The 20,244-nt window shown below is 36.0% G+C and overlaps 4 protein-coding genes across 5 annotated transcripts in view; 2 read left to right on the top strand and 2 right to left on the bottom strand.

The window, feature by feature from the left end:
* Window positions 1–451: 451 nt before the first annotated feature.
* Window positions 452–6,542, bottom strand: LOC113493723. Its single transcript, XM_026871715.1, has 7 exons — window positions 5,576–6,542; window positions 5,070–5,256; window positions 3,528–3,816; window positions 3,080–3,168; window positions 2,844–2,907; window positions 2,191–2,337; window positions 452–1,691 (listed from the first exon to the last, which is right to left on the bottom strand). The coding sequence occupies exons 1-7, from the start codon at window positions 6,174–6,176 to the stop codon at window positions 753–755; spliced, it is 2,316 nt and encodes a 771-aa protein (XP_026727516.1). The 5' UTR covers window positions 6,177–6,542; the 3' UTR covers window positions 452–752.
* Window positions 6,492–10,066, top strand: LOC113494066. Its single transcript, XM_026872203.1, has 8 exons — window positions 6,492–7,083; window positions 7,169–7,319; window positions 7,403–7,691; window positions 7,764–7,858; window positions 7,936–7,999; window positions 8,272–8,418; window positions 8,736–9,710; window positions 10,019–10,066. The coding sequence occupies exons 1-8, from the start codon at window positions 6,492–6,494 to the stop codon at window positions 10,064–10,066; spliced, it is 2,361 nt and encodes a 786-aa protein (XP_026728004.1).
* A 268-nt stretch (window positions 10,067–10,334) lies between these two features.
* Window positions 10,335–15,483, top strand: LOC113493724. Of its 2 annotated transcripts, none has more exons than XM_026871718.1 (6): window positions 10,335–10,441; window positions 12,665–12,761; window positions 13,131–13,244; window positions 13,713–13,905; window positions 14,601–14,745; window positions 15,373–15,483. In XM_026871718.1, exons 2-5 carry the CDS (start codon window positions 12,669–12,671, stop codon window positions 14,732–14,734), a joined length of 534 nt encoding a protein of 177 aa, XP_026727519.1. In that variant the 5' UTR covers window positions 10,335–10,441; window positions 12,665–12,668; the 3' UTR covers window positions 14,735–14,745; window positions 15,373–15,483. The 2 variants fall into 2 exon arrangements, with proteins under 2 accessions (XP_026727519.1, XP_026727518.1); XM_026871717.1 differs by having other exon boundaries at window positions 15,370–15,483.
* Window positions 15,484–17,241: 1,758 nt separating this feature from the next.
* LOC113493713 (dipeptidyl aminopeptidase-like protein 6) overlaps window positions 17,242–20,244 on the bottom strand; it is a 109,143-nt gene continuing 106,140 nt past the window's right edge. The window contains exons 17-18 of the mRNA XM_026871705.1: window positions 19,727–19,932; window positions 17,242–19,287 (exon numbers count right to left, since the gene is read on the bottom strand). Coding sequence (XP_026727506.1) covers window positions 19,138–19,287; window positions 19,727–19,932 — 356 coding nt within the window. The 3' untranslated portion in view covers window positions 17,242–19,137. The remainder of the gene's footprint in view (window positions 19,288–19,726; window positions 19,933–20,244) is intronic.

The raw sequence follows: 20,244 nt of genomic DNA, 5'->3' as shown, positions 1-20,244 counted from the left end.
TGTGTATTAGTACAAATTGTTCGTATAATGGGAGTATAGAAAGATGTTGATTTTACACTTTTTTAAGTTCTTTTTTTAATTTCCTCTACGTACAAACCTTCTCTGGACTTCAACGAATAATTCAAGACCAAATTTAGCCAAATCGGTAAAGGCATTGTTGAGTTATAAAGTAACATTTTTATATATATACTCGTATATATGTATATAGATAGATTTAGATAAATATAGATTGTCATCCAAGACACGAGCATCATAATAACTAACTTCAACCTCTACGACTAAGTTATAGACCAAAAACTTAATAATTTCTTGGCTCGATCCGGGATTTGAACCCGAGACTTGGGAAAGTTGCGTAACTACTAGACAAATAAGAAATATCTTTTCTCAATTGGCCGACTGGGGTCAGGAATAGGGCAGGAAGGCTAAGCAGAATAAGAAAAACAATAACCCTAATCGTTTTATCGCTTTCGTTAAATTTGTGCTTTACAGAACAATTAGGCGCCCGCTCCTATGGGTACTGAGGTGAGCCAGTATTAAGACATGCATACAGCTTTAAATATTTCAGTACACACACATTTGAGGGGTCATCAAGCAAATGAATACGTCTGAAGAGTCTTTGAAATTTGTATGATTTAATTTTTAAATTTAAACATTTTAAACTTGAAACATTTTTATGATTTCGATTTAGAGACATAATTCCTTATAATTACTTTGAACTGATATTTTCCTAAAAAAAATTGTACTAAACAAGATTAATTGAATTTTGAAGGATTATGGTAGCTTTCATCTTCATCGTAATCGGCATCATCGTCAGTGGTCTCGTCCATATCGTTAACAAGTTTGTACCCGCGATGCTTGCCGTCGAGGTAGTGGACCTCCTGCTGCCGCTCGCGCCCGTGCCCCCGGCCACGCCCGCGCCCTCGCCCGCGGCCTGAGTGCTTCTTATGTTTCCGAGACCAGCGCGGTCGACTTCTCTTATGGTGACGTCGTTTGTGGTGATGCCGTGGCATCGGTAAGCTCACCCTTGCTACTGGTCTTTCTGTGGTCGTTGTCATCAAATCATCATCTTCATACGAGTTATAATACTTTTGGTCAGGCGCGAGCTCCTCCTCGTTGCCAGAACGCAATTCTGACTGAGTGCTCAATTGATTGGTCTCTGTTCGGTCCTCGAGGTCGTCCTGGACCGGAGTAGTGGACTGCAGCATGCGGGCAACCTGGGCGAGCAGGCTGGTGAGCTCGGGGGACGTGACGGGCGCGTGCGTGGTGACCGACGTTTCGCGGGTCGGTTCGGGAGTTGTCGTCGACGGCAGCGTGGATGTCGACGTTGTCAGAGGTATCGTCACGTAAACACTTGGATTCGTTTCGTAAGTGTGGATTTCGGGAATCATAAACAAACTTTTGTTAACCAAGGGGTGTTGAATGTCCTCAGGCTTGTCATTGTCTTTGAAAATGTCCTCGTACAAATCTCCATAGAGCAGATCGTACAAGAGACTGCTGTTTGTTTGAGCCAACTCTTGTAAAACGGTTTTAAGTGTAAGTAGGTCATCAGTTTTGTCTCTAAGCTGAGCCCTATAGCGTTCAGTTACAATTGGAGTCATTGTCTTTTTATTTTTGTGCGAGTGGGGTTGCATTAGTTCAAGTTTTGTTACGTACGGGCGCAGTGTGGTTTGGACTCCTTTTCGAGGTGGTTGCTGTAAAAGACCGGAAACAGTTTATGAACAAACTCTTATACTTTTGTAAATATACAGTATTCAGAATCTGAGCATTTGTTTCTATAATTCTTGTGCGGCCTTAGAGTCGTTCTAGTCATAGCTCGAGGAAGAGTCATTGGTCTAGACACATATTTTTTTTCAGGTCTATAAGTTCTTAATCTATCGATTGCGGTTGTTGATTTGGCTCTATAAATTGTGGCCTTCTGATGAACTGGTGTTATCGCAAATTTTACAATTTTCAAAACATTAACTTCACGGCGGTCTAGTTTCGTATAAAGTGTTGATTGCGCATCCCTCGTCAGACCATGCTGTAAAACGTCAGAATTGATTCAAAACGCGGTGTTAGGAGAAACAATAACAACAAGAAATGCTTAATAACAAATACACTTGCGGACAAACAGTGCCAAATGGTTAAAAATCGGACTGCATGTGACCATCTGAATAGCTTAAATGTGAATATATAAGATCTCAACATCACCATTTCGACAATTTCGGAGATCCAGTCGTCGTAGAAGCCAAGCTTAGTGAAGACAGTGGGCGCGTCGACGGCGCCGCAGACCGGAGGCCCGAAGCTGACCACTCCAGAGAGGATGCCCTCAACTATGCCGGGACCGCCGACATCTTTCTGTGTATATCCGATCAAATGAGGTAAGAGCATGAGGGTGGTAAAGTCAAAAAATAAAACTAGATGATCATTTATTTCTGTTATTGACTGTTCGACTCTGTAGGGCTATGGGAAATAATTGCGGGTTTGAAAGAGGTAAAAGTGAATGGACTAGAATATTTTTTTAGGGTTCGCTCAGTAAAACTCACGGCTATGGTCGGGACGGACAATCGGTATAAACGCACCGCATAATGTGTCTGTTATCTAGTCTAATCTGATCTGAGAAAAACCACAGCTATCCGGAAACACCCTAAATGCCGACCATACAGAGTTCTTCTAGCCATGTAAAGTTTCTGCAATCGTTAATGTCAACACAAAACGCTCGATCTATGGAGATGACCGTTTTTTGGTGTCTTTATAGATATTTTAATACTTGCAAAATGTCCCTTAGCTAGAGGTGCTATATCGTCAACTGAAAATGCCTCTGGTCTGAAGAGTAATGATGGTATATTTGTCTGGGTACTTACGTTGCACGCTCCGCCCCCAGTCGCAAGGAAGCCCGCGCAGAAATGCTTGTCAGTCACGTAGCGGCTAAAGTCCAAGAGAAATTGAGTTTCATTAAAAAATAACAAATCTAATAACAAAAGATATGCAAAGATCTTCGAAATTAAAAATAGAAAAAAGCGTGTGACGTCAGAACTGTTTTTGAATGTTACGAATGAACATCTTGGTTGGTACTGTTATGATGGTGTTTTCATCTCACCTTGAGTAGATTTCTTGGCAATCGTCTATTGGGTATATGCTCAGGCTAGCCACCGTAAGCTTCTGGAACGGGTTGATGATGCCCGATTGCTGAAAGCGATACAATTTTATTAGGTAGGTACACTTAAATCTTTTGTCATGTTGAAAACTTCAATTCTATTTTGTTCATTTTTTAACTTAATAGGCGAATTTTAATGGTTACAATTAAATTCAAATATTACAATCAAACAATTAAGAAATTTCAGGATTATTTAAAAAATTTAACCTCTTGGTCAGTCACCACGGAGGCATAGTCGGTAAAGTGACTGGGGCGTGTAGCCGGGAGTCGCAAGCTAGAATCCTCTGAGTTTTGAATTTTCCATTGCATTTGTATTCAAATCCAGTTTGAGGTTTGACTTATCCATTATATTATTTGTATTTAATTCACATGTACGAGAAATAGAACATACCTTTAAAGACCCCCACCCCAGTATGAGGATACCATCTGTGTTACTGGGTAGATGTTGGGGGATCCGGTCGTATAAGATGCGCCGGATTTTCTTCTGTTGCCTCAAAAATTTTATGAGATACTCTAACCGTAGAATGACCAGGTTGTCATGTAAGGTCTTAGGGTCATATGAAGGATGGAAGTAGGTTTCTATAACGTTTATTTTCTCTCCTGCTTTATAGAAATAGTCGCTCCCGACTCGAACGAACAGATTCTTTGGATTCTCTCTAAAGAAGCGGTTGTTGTGAAGCCTGAAATAAATTGATAATTATATTAGTTTTAGTTATCATAGTTTTCTCTGAATCAGAATCAGAATAATTTTATTTGTAAAACATAGGATATTTACATACAGGTGTTAGGAGGTATTTATGCGCTATGTCTTGCCGTGAAGGCGTACAAATATTATTTAATAACTAAGTTTATAATTAGGTACAATGAATGCAGAGACTATCAGAAAAAAAAACAAAATTAAACATATCTGTACAAACCTAAAAATATAATAGTGTTATTATTTTAAAATATCATTATTTCAAAAAGCTATATTAAATTTTGTATCTCTTTAAAACAAATAAAAAATAAAAAACAAACTTTAAAATATAACAACTTAAAACACTTAAAAAATAAAACAACTACTTCTTAAATTAGGCATTAAAATTATCAGTCATAAAGTCTTCTACTGTATAATAACATTTCTCAATTAATAATAAGTACAGAGTTTTCTTAAATTTTATCAGAGGCATAATTTTTATGTTATCAGGTACCTTATTATATATTTTTGGAGCCATGCCAAATAAGCTTTTTTTCAGTAAGGCGGTTCTACATTTTATGTCGCATAGTTTATTAATGTATTGTGAACGCATTGGAGTCTTTTTTACATCTGATAGTTTTTGGAATAGGTCTAAATGGGTTTTAACAAACAAAGCAGTCTCGTAAATATACATAGCCGGAACAGTAAGTAATTTAAGAGATTTGAAAAAGGGTTCACAAGATTCGGTAATTTTTAACCCACATATGGACCGAATACACTGTTTTTGCGAATAACCAAAATAAATTTGCAAAATATTATACCAAACCTCAGGACTGATGCAACCAACCCCTGATACGCTATTAAAAGTGTTTGTGTGTTGACCTTTTTTGAGAGTTGAAACAGTGCATAAGCTGATCTATTAAATTTTGATTAAGAAGATTTCAAATTTAATGGGTATTTCAGGATGTAATTATTTTGTGTTATGATCTGTACTCTCAAAAGCATTACAATTCTTATTTTTGCCTTTATTTTTCAATTTAATGCACCACAACTATCATACACAAAAACTAAAAGAGAACAAAACCTAAAAGAGGAAGGTAATTAGTGGTTTCTTAGGTTTACGCGAATGTTAGACATTGAAATGAAACTACTTTTACGGATTTTATCGCGGTTTAATTTTAGATTTTAGTTAAAATTAAACCGCGATAAAATCCGTAAAAGTAGTTTCATTTCAGGAAGGTAATTTTTAAAACTTACAATTGCAAACAGGAGGCCGCGGTGATGATGAGATCAGCGCTGATGATGGAACCTGAACACGTGAACACTCCCGCCAAGTGGATGCTCACCATGAACGGGTAACTTTTGACTGTGGTCCGCCTGCCGCGGAAGATTCTCCGCGCTTTCGTTTCATTTACGTAATCTAATTCGAGGATAGCTGGTGGGCCTAAAAATTATCCATTACTTTAAATAGAATCATAGAAAAAATAAAACCTATCAATAAAATTCGAAAAGTGAAGAAAGAAAAAATCAACAAATCACTCAGCCGCTCCCGAGTATTGCCTTATTATATTACTTTAAACCGAAAAACCAAAGAAAGTCATGGATAGTATACAATAGTACTTTATTTCAACAAATTTAACATAACTATAGGTAGCCAAAACATGTAAGACGCGAAGTTCATTCTCAGCTGATAGTTGTGATTTCCATTCTCTCGTCAGGTTTTCAGTAGTAAAACCGTGCTGATGAAAATGTTGTCTACTTACGCCAGATTTCAAGATTCGTGTCTGAAAAGTTATCGGGAGACGCCTCCGGCGGCAATCGCTTCGTGAAGTCTTTTGCGCTAATATTGTCAACTTTATCAACAAAGTCTCGTATAAACTGCATAAACTCATTGCTATCTTCGAAATCAGCATCTGTTTCGGTACTCTCTTGTTCTTCTTTTACGACCTCTTTCAATGTCCGCATTAACGTTTCGTTTATATCAATTTTTGTTTCAGATAAATTAAATGGGTTGACATTAAATATTTCTTCAATTAACTCGTATAATTCAATTTTATTACTTGTTTTATTATCTCTATCAGTTCTTGTTTCATTTATCATACTCATATAAACATCAAAGTTTTCTTCAGAGATCTTGTTCAAATCATAGTGCATTGTTAATAATGTTTTAATTCTTGCCTTTGTTGGAAATGTCGGTTCTAAACCGAGTGAGTCGAACATGTTGTTGATCACGTTCTGAACATCCTCGTTGACTTTCGTGTAAAAGTTTCCCTTAGACTTTAGTATTGTTTCAAGAAGTGTCCTATGATGATGTCTAGCTACCACCAAAGGAATAAGGAACACGAACATTGTAGAGAATTCCATTTTTAATCGGCAATTAGTATAACTTAAATAATTATAAATATGGATTGACTTAAGTCTACACAGTAAAAGTTTGAGTTGAGTAAAAAGTCGTTTTTGACTTAATGCTATGCTTTATAGTCTCGCATTTTATTGCGGAGATATAAAATCTGAATTTCGCAAGAAATAATAAGAAATAAAACAAACGCCATAAAACACTTTTCGATATATTGCGCAACTACAACATTAGAATAAAATTTTTGATACGATATACAATTTTTCCATAATAATTATTTACATTTGTTTATTTCATAACTTTGAAACAGATTATTTCTTCACATGTTTTCCATCAAGAACAATATCTTATATTTCATAGTTTTTAATACTCTTGTCCAAATTCAAAGTCTTGTGGAAGTGCCGGCAGTAGAAGACAACGAAATAGCTACCACCGAGTCGATCCTGCGGACCACCGTCAACCGCATATTCTCACTTTTCCACCTCAAACGAGTGAAACACAAGGCGAGGATTAAAGAGTTTGCAGCTATTCACAACTTCTTCGTGACGATCACCTTACAGGATCACGACAATCTGAAGCAAATCGCGAGGCTAGCCAAAGTTAACAACGTCGATAACACGACTCAACTTTTTATTACGGAACTGAATGAGGTTTTAAATGAGGACATTAAAACCAATGAGGCAACAGAGGAGGATATAACTAAACTCATAGGGACGTTTATAAATAAACTTGAAAATCTTAAACAGGTTTATCGCTACAAGACTAATAACTTGGATGTTAATAAAGAGGTTTTGAAGTTTTTAGATAGAGATAATGACGTTTTTGAAAATGTTAGAAGACATGTAAAGAAAACGAATCACACTGATGAAAATACTACAGTTACAGATGATAGTGAAGATGAAGCATCGTATTGGCGTTAGTATTAAAAAAAATATCATAGGGCTTATTATTCTTGATACTTTAATAAAATCTTGGTTGATATGTGATGTCTTTATTCTAGGTCCGAATGGGCGTCGCGTTTACCAGGCCCATAGAGTAAGTATCAAGCGGTATCCCTTCATGGCGAGTGTCCAGTTCTTCAAGAAGTTCCAATGCGGCGGTTCTATCATTAAGTCGGATCTCGTCATCACCGCGGCTTCCTGTTTGCAATTGTAAGAACAACTATTGATTTATTATATCCCTTAGAATATTACTTCTCTACAGCAAAATATTTAGTAAATGTTACCTTTTCTAGGGCTTGGAACAACCGTTTCTTCCGTGAGAATCCTTCGTTCCTCTCCGTCCAGGTCGGCTGCGACTTCTACGAGGGTGGAGACGAGAATATTCCAATCCAGGAAGTCTACTTCCATCCAGAGTACACTCCAAAGAACTTGAGGAACAATCTCGCTATCATGAGGCTCTCACGAGTCCTCAATTTCCAAAGGAAAGGTACAAGAATAAAGAAGATTGATTTTGATAGGAATCCTTGGCCTCTGCCCGAAAACATAGGAGCCATCACTATTGTTGGTTGGGGAGCTCGGACCGTAAGTGGCTTTCACTTAGAATTCCATATAAATGTAGCTATAGAGTTTATGTAAATTGTTCATATTTTTCAGAGCAGCAATCTCCTGACCAATCCGTGGGACAATCGACTTGGTTTTGCTCACTTAGACTTCTACCCGATAGATCTATGCAGAGAAGTCTATTCAACGTAAGGACGTTTTGAAATTTTAAACACTTGAGCTTTAACTTTAAGCACTTTAATTCATGTAAAAAATCTTATTGCAGTGAATATGTGACCACTAAGAATTTTTGTGCCGGATTCTTTTCAACGGGAGGCGGAGCATGTAATGTAAGTGCCATAGTGACCATTATTTTAGCTTTGCTCAACCTATTATAATATATTAGGATATGGATTGCTTAGTAATATTAGGGTAGGATCGAATTATCCAAAATTAGGGTCTCTATCAGTCTGGGTATTGAACAAAGTGCGAGATAAAAAGGAAATGTTCAACAAAATTTACTGAGGCATTCTCTACCTGTAAACTATATGATGAAGGTGTAACAAGCAGTTAAATATGAGGCAAGATAAAAAGAATAATTCAAACGTTTGTTTCCTATCAGCGTGATGTTGGCGGCCCTGGCATCGCCAATGGGATCCTCATCGGGGTGGTGAGCTTCGGTTCACCCAACTGCGGCGCTAATGATGCTCCTACGGTTTTCAGTAAACTGGGCTTCTATACTGACTGGATCGAAAACATTCTAGACATGGTATTTATTCGCTATCTGATTTAGATGAATGAGATACAACTCTGCTTCAGACGGAGAAAGTTGGAAATCTTTTGAGTGAAGGTTTCCTTGCCTAGCAGTAAGACAGTCAACATTTGACAATATATCTGCGTTACACCCCAGTCTTTATATAATACATATAATTGCACGGAGAGTCATTAGGTTACTGATTATTGTTACCAAATTGTTTCTCTTATGCCTACTAGAAATAAAAACAATTTTTAATTGATATCAAGTTAGTTAAAATGATATTTTTGTTGTTTAGTTATTGAATATATTAGTTAAATATATTTTTTCAGCAAATACCTAAAAAGACTATGAAGACCACACCAAGGCCCCCTAAAATGGAATTCATTGTTGAAGAAAATTACCTTACAACAGCGCCTCCAGAAATGTTTAAACCATTTAGAATGGGAGCCGAACCACCATTTGAACCTATTCAAGAAGCAGATAAGGATATTTTGAGAACAATTGATGACAGTCAACTCTTTAAGGAATTCCTTTCAACTATGTTTGGTAGTGAAGAAGTAAAGGATTATTTGGACCAGGATGATGATACACCGGAAGATAACGTTGCGATAGCAGCCGAAAAATTACAGGAACCACAGGAACCAGATGCAATACCAATGGCAACGGATGTAGGCGAACCAGAGCAAGAGGCCAGGACAACGATTGGGCCAGAAGGTGATCCAGTGGAAAAGCCAGAAGCCGAACAAGAAGCCGAATTAGAAGCTGAGCTAGAAGCCGAGTCCGGCGCCGCGCAAGAAGCCGAGCTACAGCTCGAGCCCGTTGTGCCAGATGTCCCGCCTTTGGTTACAAGTTCCCATGGATTAGTCAAGCCTCCTCCAGTCGCTCAAGCTCCTGAAACGGAAGTAAGAATGGTAACAACCATCGAAAAGTTCGAATTCGTACCCGGCAGTGAAGAAATCTTCCCGTCTACGCCCGCAGACGATTTGAAGAAATACACGGCATTGAACGATAATGAATACGAAAGGAAAGTAGAGCAGAAAATAGCGAAACTTATCAATGATATTGATATAAAAGATCTCTTGAAATCCGATTCAAATGAAACTAAATTATTGGAAGCGGCTGAAAAAATTGAAAAGGAGACCTTAGTAGAGTTAAATGAGTCAGAATATACAGACAGCACTGAAGACTATATCGTGCCAGGTGGTTCAAATGATACTCTGAAGGTGCAAGACGAAGGCCTGAGTATTCCAATAATGCCAGTTAAAGATTTAACTTTCAGGCAAAACCATACACAACATCCTGCCGTAAGACATATAATTAACCAAGTTTACCCAGTTCCTGATCGTGATCAAAAGCACCTATTTACAAGAGGTTACCAACATAAAAGTTTTCCAAAAACTAAACACTATATAGCTTTAAAACATAAAAATTGAATTAAATTGGAGTTTTATTTGATAACTAGCTGTTGCAGAAACATTATCCTCTTCTAATGAATTAAGATAAACGTAAGTCGAAATCGGTCCAGTCATTTAAAAGTCAATTTCATCGACAAGTAGATCACTACATCAGACTCATTCAATGGACCTTCTTAACGTGGTCCAAATTCTCACAGGATATACAGACCGACAGAGATACTTTCACATTTATAATATTAGTATAGATTGTTATACACTAGTGGTTCAAGTTATTTTATTATGGAAGAGCTTACAAAAGAAAAAAATGAAAAGAAATATAACTAAACTAAAGCCAATTAAAAGTGAAGCCATGAAGTACGTAACCCGCAGTTCAAAGCTTTCGGTTTCATAATTATTTCATGAAGTTTATAACAATATTTATACCAATAAAATGATGAGGGTTTTATTTTAAAAACTAGTTTCAGGTCGAATAATTTACGCTTTAAACAACGTTAATGTTGCGTACAACGAAACGTAAAAATCGATTGTGAAACTCACCGGCAGATGTCGCTTGTGCTCTGAATTTTCTTTCTTGGGTGGTGATAAGATTATTTTACAACAGGCTAAACCACATTTCCGAGGTAATTAAACCTTTCTTTTTACTGAAATATATTGTGATTTGTGCTTTTTGTTGGTTATTGGTTAAAATTAGTGTTTAAAGCTTTATATTTTCGGTAAGTTTCATAAAACATACTTTAGTTGTCAAATACGTAAGTAGATTCGAATTTCAAATTTTGTAAGTACTTTTCGTAATTATATTGCGATGTTTTATCTAAACATACTTCGTTTATTCATCTCATGTCTAAATTGAGTTCATTAATTTTATATAACCATGGTGATTTGATATGATAGTGAAGTTCATGTTATGTAACTCTTCCTTATTGATCAGGGCATAACCTATCTCCCATTGCAGTATTCATATTTTCACTGCTTTCTTCACCTCGTATCTGAAAAGACCCGTTCGAATAAGTAGAATAACTTTACAAAATATAATAATAAATTTGCTATGATTCCTTTTAGTGAAGTTTTTCATGTACATTATTATGAAAAGTCATAATCTATGAAAATTAGGCCAGTTTTATCTTAAATAGACTATCGATTAAGTATGTAAAACTCTACACAGTTAAACATATTTTAAAAGTAATTGTAATTATTAACTAAAATGCATAAGTGCAGTTCTTTTTTAATAAAATTAGTTAAGGCTAAAGTTTTCATCACATTTGTGATTTTTTTAAGAAATAGTGCATGTAAACTTACAAATGACTATGAACTTGATATTATTTGACATTACCTATTTCAAAGCACAGATTATAAATAATTAATAATACACAACAATTTTTTATGTGTTGACTGTAGATTTTTTTTCATTTTTTCTGTAAAGCAATGCTCATGCATGACCTCATTCTCCTTTAGATGAAGACAAAATTAGATTTTAAATGAATATGGAAATATTTTCAAGTCAGAAACATCTATAGGCTAAATACATTTACATTTCTCTGGGGTAAGGCACTAGCGATACAGGTGTTGTCTTTAACTTTGTTAATTCTTCGATTTATTGTTACAGTGAAAAAGTCCTACTTGTGATTTGCATGTTATAAAACCCCTGAAATACAACAATTAGATTCCAGGGGTCATTTATGAGTACAATTAAATTCTTGGATGATGGATTAAAATTCAGAACATGTAAGAATAATTAGTATCTGTATGTTATTCTTTTGAGAACTCAATTTGAATGATAGTTTACACTTCATTGAGTTAATGTTTGCAGTTTAAAAGTCAAACAAGACAAGCTGTATTCAGTTACCATGTGATGGGATTGTAGAAAACTGCACTTTCAATTGTTATTTGCAATAAACGGAGAAAGTCTAACATCTAGTCTCAAACTAAGCATAGCTTCTATTTTGAGAACTACACAACTGATATACATACTTATATATTTCTGAATACATACACAATGTCGATTAATTAAACCCATAAATAACAAGCTGGGTGGGAAATAAACCCACAACATATATACATACATATTTTAGAAGTCAGGACCAATATTCACTCGATCAATGGGCCGGTTAAAAGATAGTTAGGTAATAACTGCATTGCTGTATTTCAAGTGAACTTGAATCAACAAACTACAATAAATAACTCTGTAATATTATAATTTACTGTACAACGGTTTTTTATAATCCACCAATATATTATAGTAATGGTTTGTTACAATTCGCCATACCTGGTGTTCTTGGAATATTATTATAAAATCTTTATAATTCTGAAATAAAATGAAACAGTTATAGTATCCATCATGTTATTTGCCTTAAGACCATAGGATTTTGATCCGTTTCTTAAAAACAACCCTATAATAATACATGTTTTACAAGTTTGCAATGTCTGCAATGTAAAGACAATAGTCAATTAATTTTAATGTCTTCTGTAATGGCTTCTTGAGCCAAAGTGCTAACAAAATGGTATTTGTATGATGTACCTAAGGTGTGGCCTGTAACAGTTTTCCTTACATATTAATTTATTGACATATTGTTTTATATGCCTATTAAATATTTTTGTGTATGTAACACATAATAATATGCAAACTGTGATGGTGTTAGAAAATGAAGATGCTTCTGCATGTATTATGGCATACAAATCAAATAATGAAATTTTAGGGCATTCCGAGTGTATGGTATTACAAAGCAAGCTTTCTGTTGTGACTACAATATAATGAGTTGAGTTCAAATTCAGCCAGTGTGATGTTTAACATGCTATACTGGGCTACATCTATTTGAGTGTTATTTATTTATTTTCTTGTTTTCCAGCATCATGTCTAACCTCTTGCTGCGCCGCGCGCTGTTAGATGCAGTCCGAGTGCCGGTCTGCGCCCGCGCCTCCTCCGGTAACGCCGAGCTTGCTAAGGTAAACAAACCTTACAGAATGTAGGTTTATTGTATAGATTTTTTATTAGAAAACCAGAAATCCAGTTGGGGTTTCAATTTTCTTTACTATACTTATGAAACTATAGTTTTTTGATTTTTGGTTGTAAATATTAGTCAAGTATTACTTAAATAACGATGTGTTTGAATGTTCATAAAAAAAAAACGTTATTTTTTATCTGATCACGAATTACTTTTATTTTAATGATTTTTTTTAATTGCTTTGTATTATTTTTTTTTTAATCCAGAAATGAATCAAAATTTAAATAATTTAAAAATTTAATAATATCTTATTGTGATATTTTAGACAATTATTTTCATTTATTTCATTTCAATTATTTTCTCATTCCAGATCGGCAACCGCGAGTGGGTAGGCTACGGCTTCAACGGCCAGCCCAACTACGTAGACAGGCCCGACTTCCCCATGCCTGCCATCCGCTTCCAGGCTGACAACCCTGACATCAAGGTATGTATTGTTACCATACACATAGTAAAATATGGCAACAAAAGCCATTTATATGAATGGTGGATTAACTAGCTGTAGCCAGCGACTTCGCCCACTACTAATCGGATAAGATCCCTCGGGAATATAAAACAGACAGACTAAAAAAATATTCATAGTTAGATGTATGTAGTACTTTTAATAGTGCCTATTTCAGCTGCTTCTCTGTATGACCCAAGGTTGACTGGTAGATAATGCCTTGCGGCATAAGTCCGCCTTATGTAGGTACCGCAATTACACATGAAAGTATAAATAAATAAAAAATAAAACTGTCCTATGTGTCAATCCAGGTTATATAATCCATCTGTATAATAAATTTCGTCCAAATCTGTTCAGTGGTTTGTGAAACTGTCAAAAACATCCATCCATACTTACACACTTTAGCATTTATATGAAAAATACTCTAGATAATATTTTATATTTTATTTGCAGGTCCTCCGCGAGAAAGAGCGTGGTGACTGGCGCAAGCTGACCCTGGAAGAGAAGAAGGCTCTGTACCGCGCGTCCTTCTGCCAGACCTTCGCCGAGTTCCAGGCGCCCACCGGAGAGTGGAAGGGAGTGCTCGGCTGGTCCATCGCCTGCGCGTCCATCGCTGTCTGGATCTACATGGCCATGAAGATCTTCGGTAAGAGATTCTAGAATCTGTTATTTATTTGTATTACTTTTTTAGTACTGGTAGTAAGGATATTAATCCTTGTGTCACTGGGATTTGTCCTCTACAAGAAACAAAATCTAGGCACGGTGATTAAATTACCTTTCAGTGAAAAGTCAATACATTACCCTTTTTTCCACTCAAAATTCTGTCAAGTTCTTCAGCAAGAATAGAAAACAAAGAGTCTACTGTCTAACCTTTCAAAAGGTATGCTTGACTTACCTGATTATTCTGAATATCTATTGCATTATAAACAATAACAGTTAGCTAAGGGTCTACCACCACATCTTAGAGTAATATCATCATAATTGTGAAAGCGTGACAACGCAATAAACGGCTTACAGCGGCATACCACATTCTGAAAGTCCGGCTTAATAATCTGACAACCAGTCTAACCAAGGTGTATCGTGTTGCCCTGGTAACTGGGTTGAGGAGGTCAGATAGACAGTAGCTCCTTGTAAAACACTGGTACTTATCTGAAACCAGTTAGACTGGTAGCCGACCCCAACTTAGTTGGGAAAAGGCTAGGTCAATGATGACCCCATCCACACCCACAATATACTTCAAGACGTAGCGGTAGACCACCTCCACAACCCTTCAATCAATTTCCCCCTTTACTCAGTCCATTTTAAGTCTAATTTGCTAATGACCATTGTTCTTTCACCTAGTGTACAGCCCTCTGCCCGACTCCCTGAGCGACGAGAACCAGAAGGCGCAGCTGAAGCGCATGCTGGACCTCAAGATGAACCCCGTGGACGGACTCGCCTCCAAGTGGGACTACGACAACAACAAATGGAAGTAAACTGGCTTATGGTACGTTAACAATCTATACCTATATGTAACTATTGTGAGAATGATTCTTTATTAAATGAACTAGCTTTTCGCCCGCGGCTTCGCCCGCGTCGTGGTCGGTTGTATCGCGTTTCCAACTCTTCAAAAGTCCGAAATAAAATCTATCCTGTTCGTTCTCAAGGTCAACTCTATCTCTGTACCAAATTTCATTAAAATCAGTTCAGTGGTTTCGATCTGAAAGCGTAACAGATAGACAGACAGAGTTACTTTCACATTTATAATATTAGTAAGGATAAGGATTCAACAAGTTTGCTCACGCGTATTTATCGGGATTGCCCGTCTAGTTTCGGACCCAACCGGAGTTCTAAATAGTGAACTGACTCGGCGGGCTCACGAGTCGTCTATATCTATTACGGATTTTACTACTTCAATTCGAGTCGATGATAGTTATGGTTAGAGTTATTTAGTCCAAGAAGTGGTTGGTTAGTTTAATGTCAAAACCTTAGAAACTTAGTCGAGAGCAGAGTCATGTCGCTTTTTTATTTATGTTTGTTACTCTTTTACATAAAAACACTAAACTACTGATCCTTGTAGAGTTAAATTAACGAAAATCAATATGATTCTAATGTTATTTTAATTTTCTAGCAGGTGGGGGCTGGGTGCTATGCCTGTAGAACGCTTCGCTACTTCGGGCCATAGATTAGACAAATGTAATATAAGTGATAATATCTGTGTAAGATAATAAATCGATTCCACAAATGCATTCATTTTATTTATATACTACTTCGTTTTAAGAAGTTGCCAAGGAAGGTTTGAATTTACATAAGACTGCTACTTTTGATCTCATCACAATGTCAGTGATAATTTTAGGACCTGTTTAGGGGGGGGGGGGATCTAGGGAAGATTTAGGTGGTTGTTGATTGAAGGAATAATGTGTTAACGTGAGTTTATTGTTATTTATGTAGTGGGTGATGTAGAAATGGGTAGATTTTACGTAGATATTATTTTATTTTTATATATTTATTTACAGAAACAACTTTATAGACATCTTAATGCCTAGTTGGAAGTTATGGGAAAGGGCAAGGAGATAGGCAAAGGATAAGGCTAATATTTATTATCTTAAGGTCTAACATAAAAAACAAGGTGAATAAAACACATGATTGAACAATTTTTCTCTATATTTTGTTATGAAAACAACGTTTCAACGTAAACAATGCACATTCACTGAGCATACCGCTACTGCTGACTTGGTACAGAGGCTCTGTGTCTTGGTACAGGGGTGCTACTTGCATCCATGTTACACAGATGCAATTACTTATGTCTGCCAACGAACGTTACAATATTACAGTATATTGAATGGTTAAAGAAATAGCGACTTTAAACAAACCACGCAAAGTTGGTTTTGATTTTTATCACTACGGCTAACCGTACATCAAAACTGATAAATAAAATTAATTAATTAATTGGTCTTTTGAGTTACAGATATGCCATTTATTTTAATGTCAAGACAGTAGAGTAGGTATTGTTTTTATGTGGTAAAGTGAGAAATAATTTAAATGTTAAATTGTAACGTCCGCGTCGTAGGCTCATTTAGAATTTTATTATTATTTTTGATGTTATGATGTTACAATTTTCTTTTTTAAACTGCAAGATTGTTTCGGAGTCTCCTCAGTCGGTCAGTTTTTGCTTAACTATTTACTTAAGCATATGATTGGTCGCGTAACCGACTGGTCAATTTAGCTATGTGGTTTAATAAATTTTAACATCATAATACCAAAAACAAGTTAAATTTTGTTTATATTTTACAAAAATACTGTTGGACAAAAGTAGGAATAACCCTACATTTCAACTACAATTTTAACCGCCAAAAAGGTTACATAATTAAAATGTAATAAATTCCAATTAATTTTAATTATAAATTATTTAAAAACACCTATCACATTCTTAATAATTTAAGTCTCAACATCGATCGAATATTTATTTTTATATTTTAACAAATTCATAATATCTTTTAGAATTAAATGAAACGGGAAAGTTTTAGATTTTATTAGTATATGGTTTAAGGGGTTATCACACAACACTGGCTAAGAAGATCAGGTGGATTTAAGGTTCTAGAATAATGAAATGAATGATTTTTTATTATACAACAGAGATTTGGTTCCTTACCCTGTTAGCACAGAGTACCTGCATTATAATATGTCATTGCTACTCTTTCATTCTTAATTTTGTATATTCCCCAGGTTAGGTTCAGGGATCCAAATACAGAGTTGTGTAACAACCCCTTAAAATAGAGAAGGCAGAAGTTAAAGATTTAAAATGTCTGTAATTTTTTTCGCTCTATTTTTCTTTATAATTACAAAAAAAAAAAAATCTAATAGTTCTTAAATAGTGTGGATAATTTTGATGATATATATATTTTGATATAAATATATGTCAATACCCAAGAGGCAGTGTAATGCTTAATGTAAAACGATAAAAACCACAGACATTCAATAAGATATTTAATCTGTATTTTCAAAGTCTGTCCCCAGATAATATATTATCATCTTTTTAATCATGGTTTTAGATAAGATACCTATTTATTGATTAGGAACACATAATTTCGACATGACATACTTTCTAGGACTCACCTCGAAACAAATGATTTTTACAACACATAAGGCAAGACGAAGGAGAGAGATCAAGACATTGTGCCCAAATTATACTGATAAATAGACTAAGTGACTAGATTTCACGACTAGAATAGTCAAAACTAAATATCTCATAGACATAAGTGCCTAGTTTACTTTTAAAGCTACTTCTTTGACATTGAAAGCGACATAGAAATATATAGATAGATAAAAGATGATACACTAAAATAAGTTATTTTCTCCTTATAGTAATCATAAGAAAATTTTCAGGGATATTTTTTCATCCCCTTTTATTTCGTGAACGATTTTGTACGTGAAAAAATAATCAATGACGTGTAATTTAAAAAAAATATCAAACTAGGTTAACAATAAAACGCAGTTTAAATAAATAAGCCTCTGAAACCTTTTAAAACAGGTAAAATAGAGAAAAATGCAAAGTAATTTCGTACAAAATGGTTCACGAATATTCCACATAATTAATTAATTGTAATACGATATTTGTAACACACCAACGGTCGTAAATTTTATTGTTTGACCTCTTTTATCTAGTTAGCGATGTATTTAGGCTTATAATATGATTTTCTCTTTTTTTATAACTGCCGACACAGTTATGCACCATTACTGACCAAATTAATAACTATAAAACCATGTTTCAATTTCTTAAATAATAATTAAACACCGCTTAAAATAAAACATAACGTATTTTCTTCTGGGCAACATCCTAGTAAGCGTTTCATGAAGTCAACAAAGAGTTGTCACTTAAAGATGTATAATTTTTATTAGGTTGTTTAACTAGAGAAATGAACGTATTTTAATGGCGGTCGAAACATGGTTTTATTTTGTCTCTATATTTCTATTTATTTAAATTTGTTAAAATGTATGACACAATTTCGCAGGAAACTACTTTGGTGACTCGGGAATATAGCGAAAAACTCCGGGACACACACATTTTCTAAATTACCTTCACGAACAAATATGGAAGTCTTTATTTGGCTTTTTACAAATAAACAAATATGGTCGAACCTCCACATTTCTAAACAACCCAGTGATATACACATCTGTCATTTATATTTATCGAGAACCCGTTCACGTGAATCAAAATATTCAGTTCATATTTGTTTTCGTCATAAACTATTGTATATAACTAACTATCTGAAACTCTTTTACAATATTTAAATCCTTTTGAATCTGATACAATATTCCTATTTTTCTAAACGGGCGCTTTAAAACTACGTTACATATTTGGGTGTTTATTTTTCCTCAAATATGAACCCTTTCTTGATAATTTGGGATATTAGTAATTTGTTTTTATGGGTAAGGTCTACTGAAGCGTTTTCATCACCTCTGCCGGTGCTTTTTATGCAATTCTTTTGTCTAAAAATAAGTGAGTGACATTTGGGCCATGATAGCATGAATCATTTAGGAACGAGACAAATTAGGTTATTTACGTCAACTGTAAGAACGGGGAAAAATTAGATTTGGATTTATTTAAAGGGTTATCGTTTGCAAATCTTTCGCTTAATAGATATGGATTTACGGGAACGTATGTAGCCATTTCAACAATTGCAAATTATTTTGCCTTAAATTATTTAGCGAATCTAGCATGAGCAATAAAGATTATTCCTAAGAATCCAAACAATAACAATCTTGAGTCCTTTAGGGCCAATAGATTTCGACTATCATGACCGGCCTATTCGTCTATCTCAAATTTCGTCCAAGTCTGATCCACCCGGTTCCATGGAAGTACCTACGGAGAGGCTTCGCGTGGCCCCTCGTCCTGCGACTAGTCCCGGAAGGGGAACAGGCCCCCGACGCCGCCGGTGTCCCAATCCGCGACCTCCACGGGCCCGAAGCACTCGTCGAAGAACTGCTCCATCGTCTTATGGAGGTGGATGCTCGACCTCTCGAAGTTGTGGCCTTCGTCGGGGTATACCTGGAAATAGAAGCTACTTATGACGCCGAATTGCAATGAAGGAATAATTAATTGAACGAAGAAAGCTCCCTGTAATTAATGCGTAAATTTGCAGAAATGATCCAGAGGTCTATTATTTACTCCTAACAAAGGATATAGTTTGCATGTTATTTTAGGGTACACACTATAAACTGTGTTTTTAACGATTGGCCTGTTGGTTAACTAATGGTTAGTGGTTTTGAATGCTATCAGAGGTCTTGGCTTCGATTTCCGCCCGGGTCAAAAGCTTGTATGATGAGCACGATCATTTGTTCTGTGTCTGAGTGTAATTAATGTATTATATTTGGAATTAGAAATATACACGTATATTAATCATTACTACTACTAAGCTTACTACTACTAAGCTTTCCTTAGTTAGACACTAGATGGCGTTGTGTGATACTTGGAACATGCTATGCACCTGGTGCGTGTAGAGCGCGGTGTTCCGTATGAGCGCGCGCGCGAGGGCGAGCGCGTGGTGCGGCGGCGCGGCCAGGTCGGCGGCCGCGTGCGCCAGCAGCACGCGCCGCGGCGGCAGGTTGCCCGCCTTGCGCCACACCGCGTTCACGCCCAGCGTGCCCGCCCACGTCGACCCGTAGCCGCTGTAGCGCTCCGTCCAGTACGTGTCTGCGGGCACACCATACCGTGTACCAAGTGGCTCATAATCTTCTGTCATGATCGGTAATTTATCATCAAAAGCCTCAGCAAAGTACTGTGTCTTATTATTAAATGATGCAACGGTTTACTCACGCGTATTTATCGTGGTTGCACGACTAATTTCGGACCCTACCGGACTCCGGTTGGGTCCGAAATTCGCGTAGGTGCTGTCTTTTCATGGCACTTTACCTATCTTTTCTACACTTGTCAATCGGTACCAAAAACATAACTTTTGCACCAAATCCAATACTAAAAAATCTAATAGAGGGTTAAGAAACAGAG

The sequence above is a fragment of the Trichoplusia ni genome, chromosome 5 (assembly GCF_003590095.1).
Source record: "Trichoplusia ni isolate ovarian cell line Hi5 chromosome 5, tn1, whole genome shotgun sequence".
Lineage (NCBI taxonomy): Eukaryota > Metazoa > Arthropoda > Insecta > Lepidoptera > Noctuidae > Trichoplusia > Trichoplusia ni.
Note: the sequence above shows the minus strand (reverse complement) of the source record. Positions and strands in the feature narration are given on the sequence as shown.

Coding starts and splice junctions, on each gene's coding strand:
- LOC113493723 (XM_026871715.1), bottom strand. CDS start 6,176: ATGGAATTCTCTACAATGTTCGTGTTCCTTATTCCTTTGGTGGTAGCT. Junction 5,257..5,575: donor CACGAATCTTGAAATCTGGC/GTAAGTAGACAA, acceptor GATAATTTTTAG/GCCCACCAGCTATCCTCGAA. Junction 2,908..3,079: donor TGCCAAGAAATCTACTCAAG/GTGAGATGAAAA, acceptor CTTGGACTTTAG/CCGCTACGTGACTGACAAGC.
- LOC113494066 (XM_026872203.1), top strand. CDS start 6,492: ATGTTTTCCATCAAGAACAATATCTTATATTTCATAGTTTTTAATACT. Junction 7,320..7,402: donor GCGGCTTCCTGTTTGCAATT/GTAAGAACAACT, acceptor TACCTTTTCTAG/GGCTTGGAACAACCGTTTCT. Junction 8,419..8,735: donor TCGAAAACATTCTAGACATG/GTATTTATTCGC, acceptor ATATTTTTTCAG/CAAATACCTAAAAAGACTAT.
- LOC113493724 (XM_026871718.1), top strand. CDS start 12,669: ATGTCTAACCTCTTGCTGCGCCGCGCGCTGTTAGATGCAGTCCGAGTG. Junction 13,245..13,712: donor CTGACAACCCTGACATCAAG/GTATGTATTGTT, acceptor TTTTATTTGCAG/GTCCTCCGCGAGAAAGAGCG. Junction 13,906..14,600: donor CATGGCCATGAAGATCTTCG/GTAAGAGATTCT, acceptor TCTTTCACCTAG/TGTACAGCCCTCTGCCCGAC.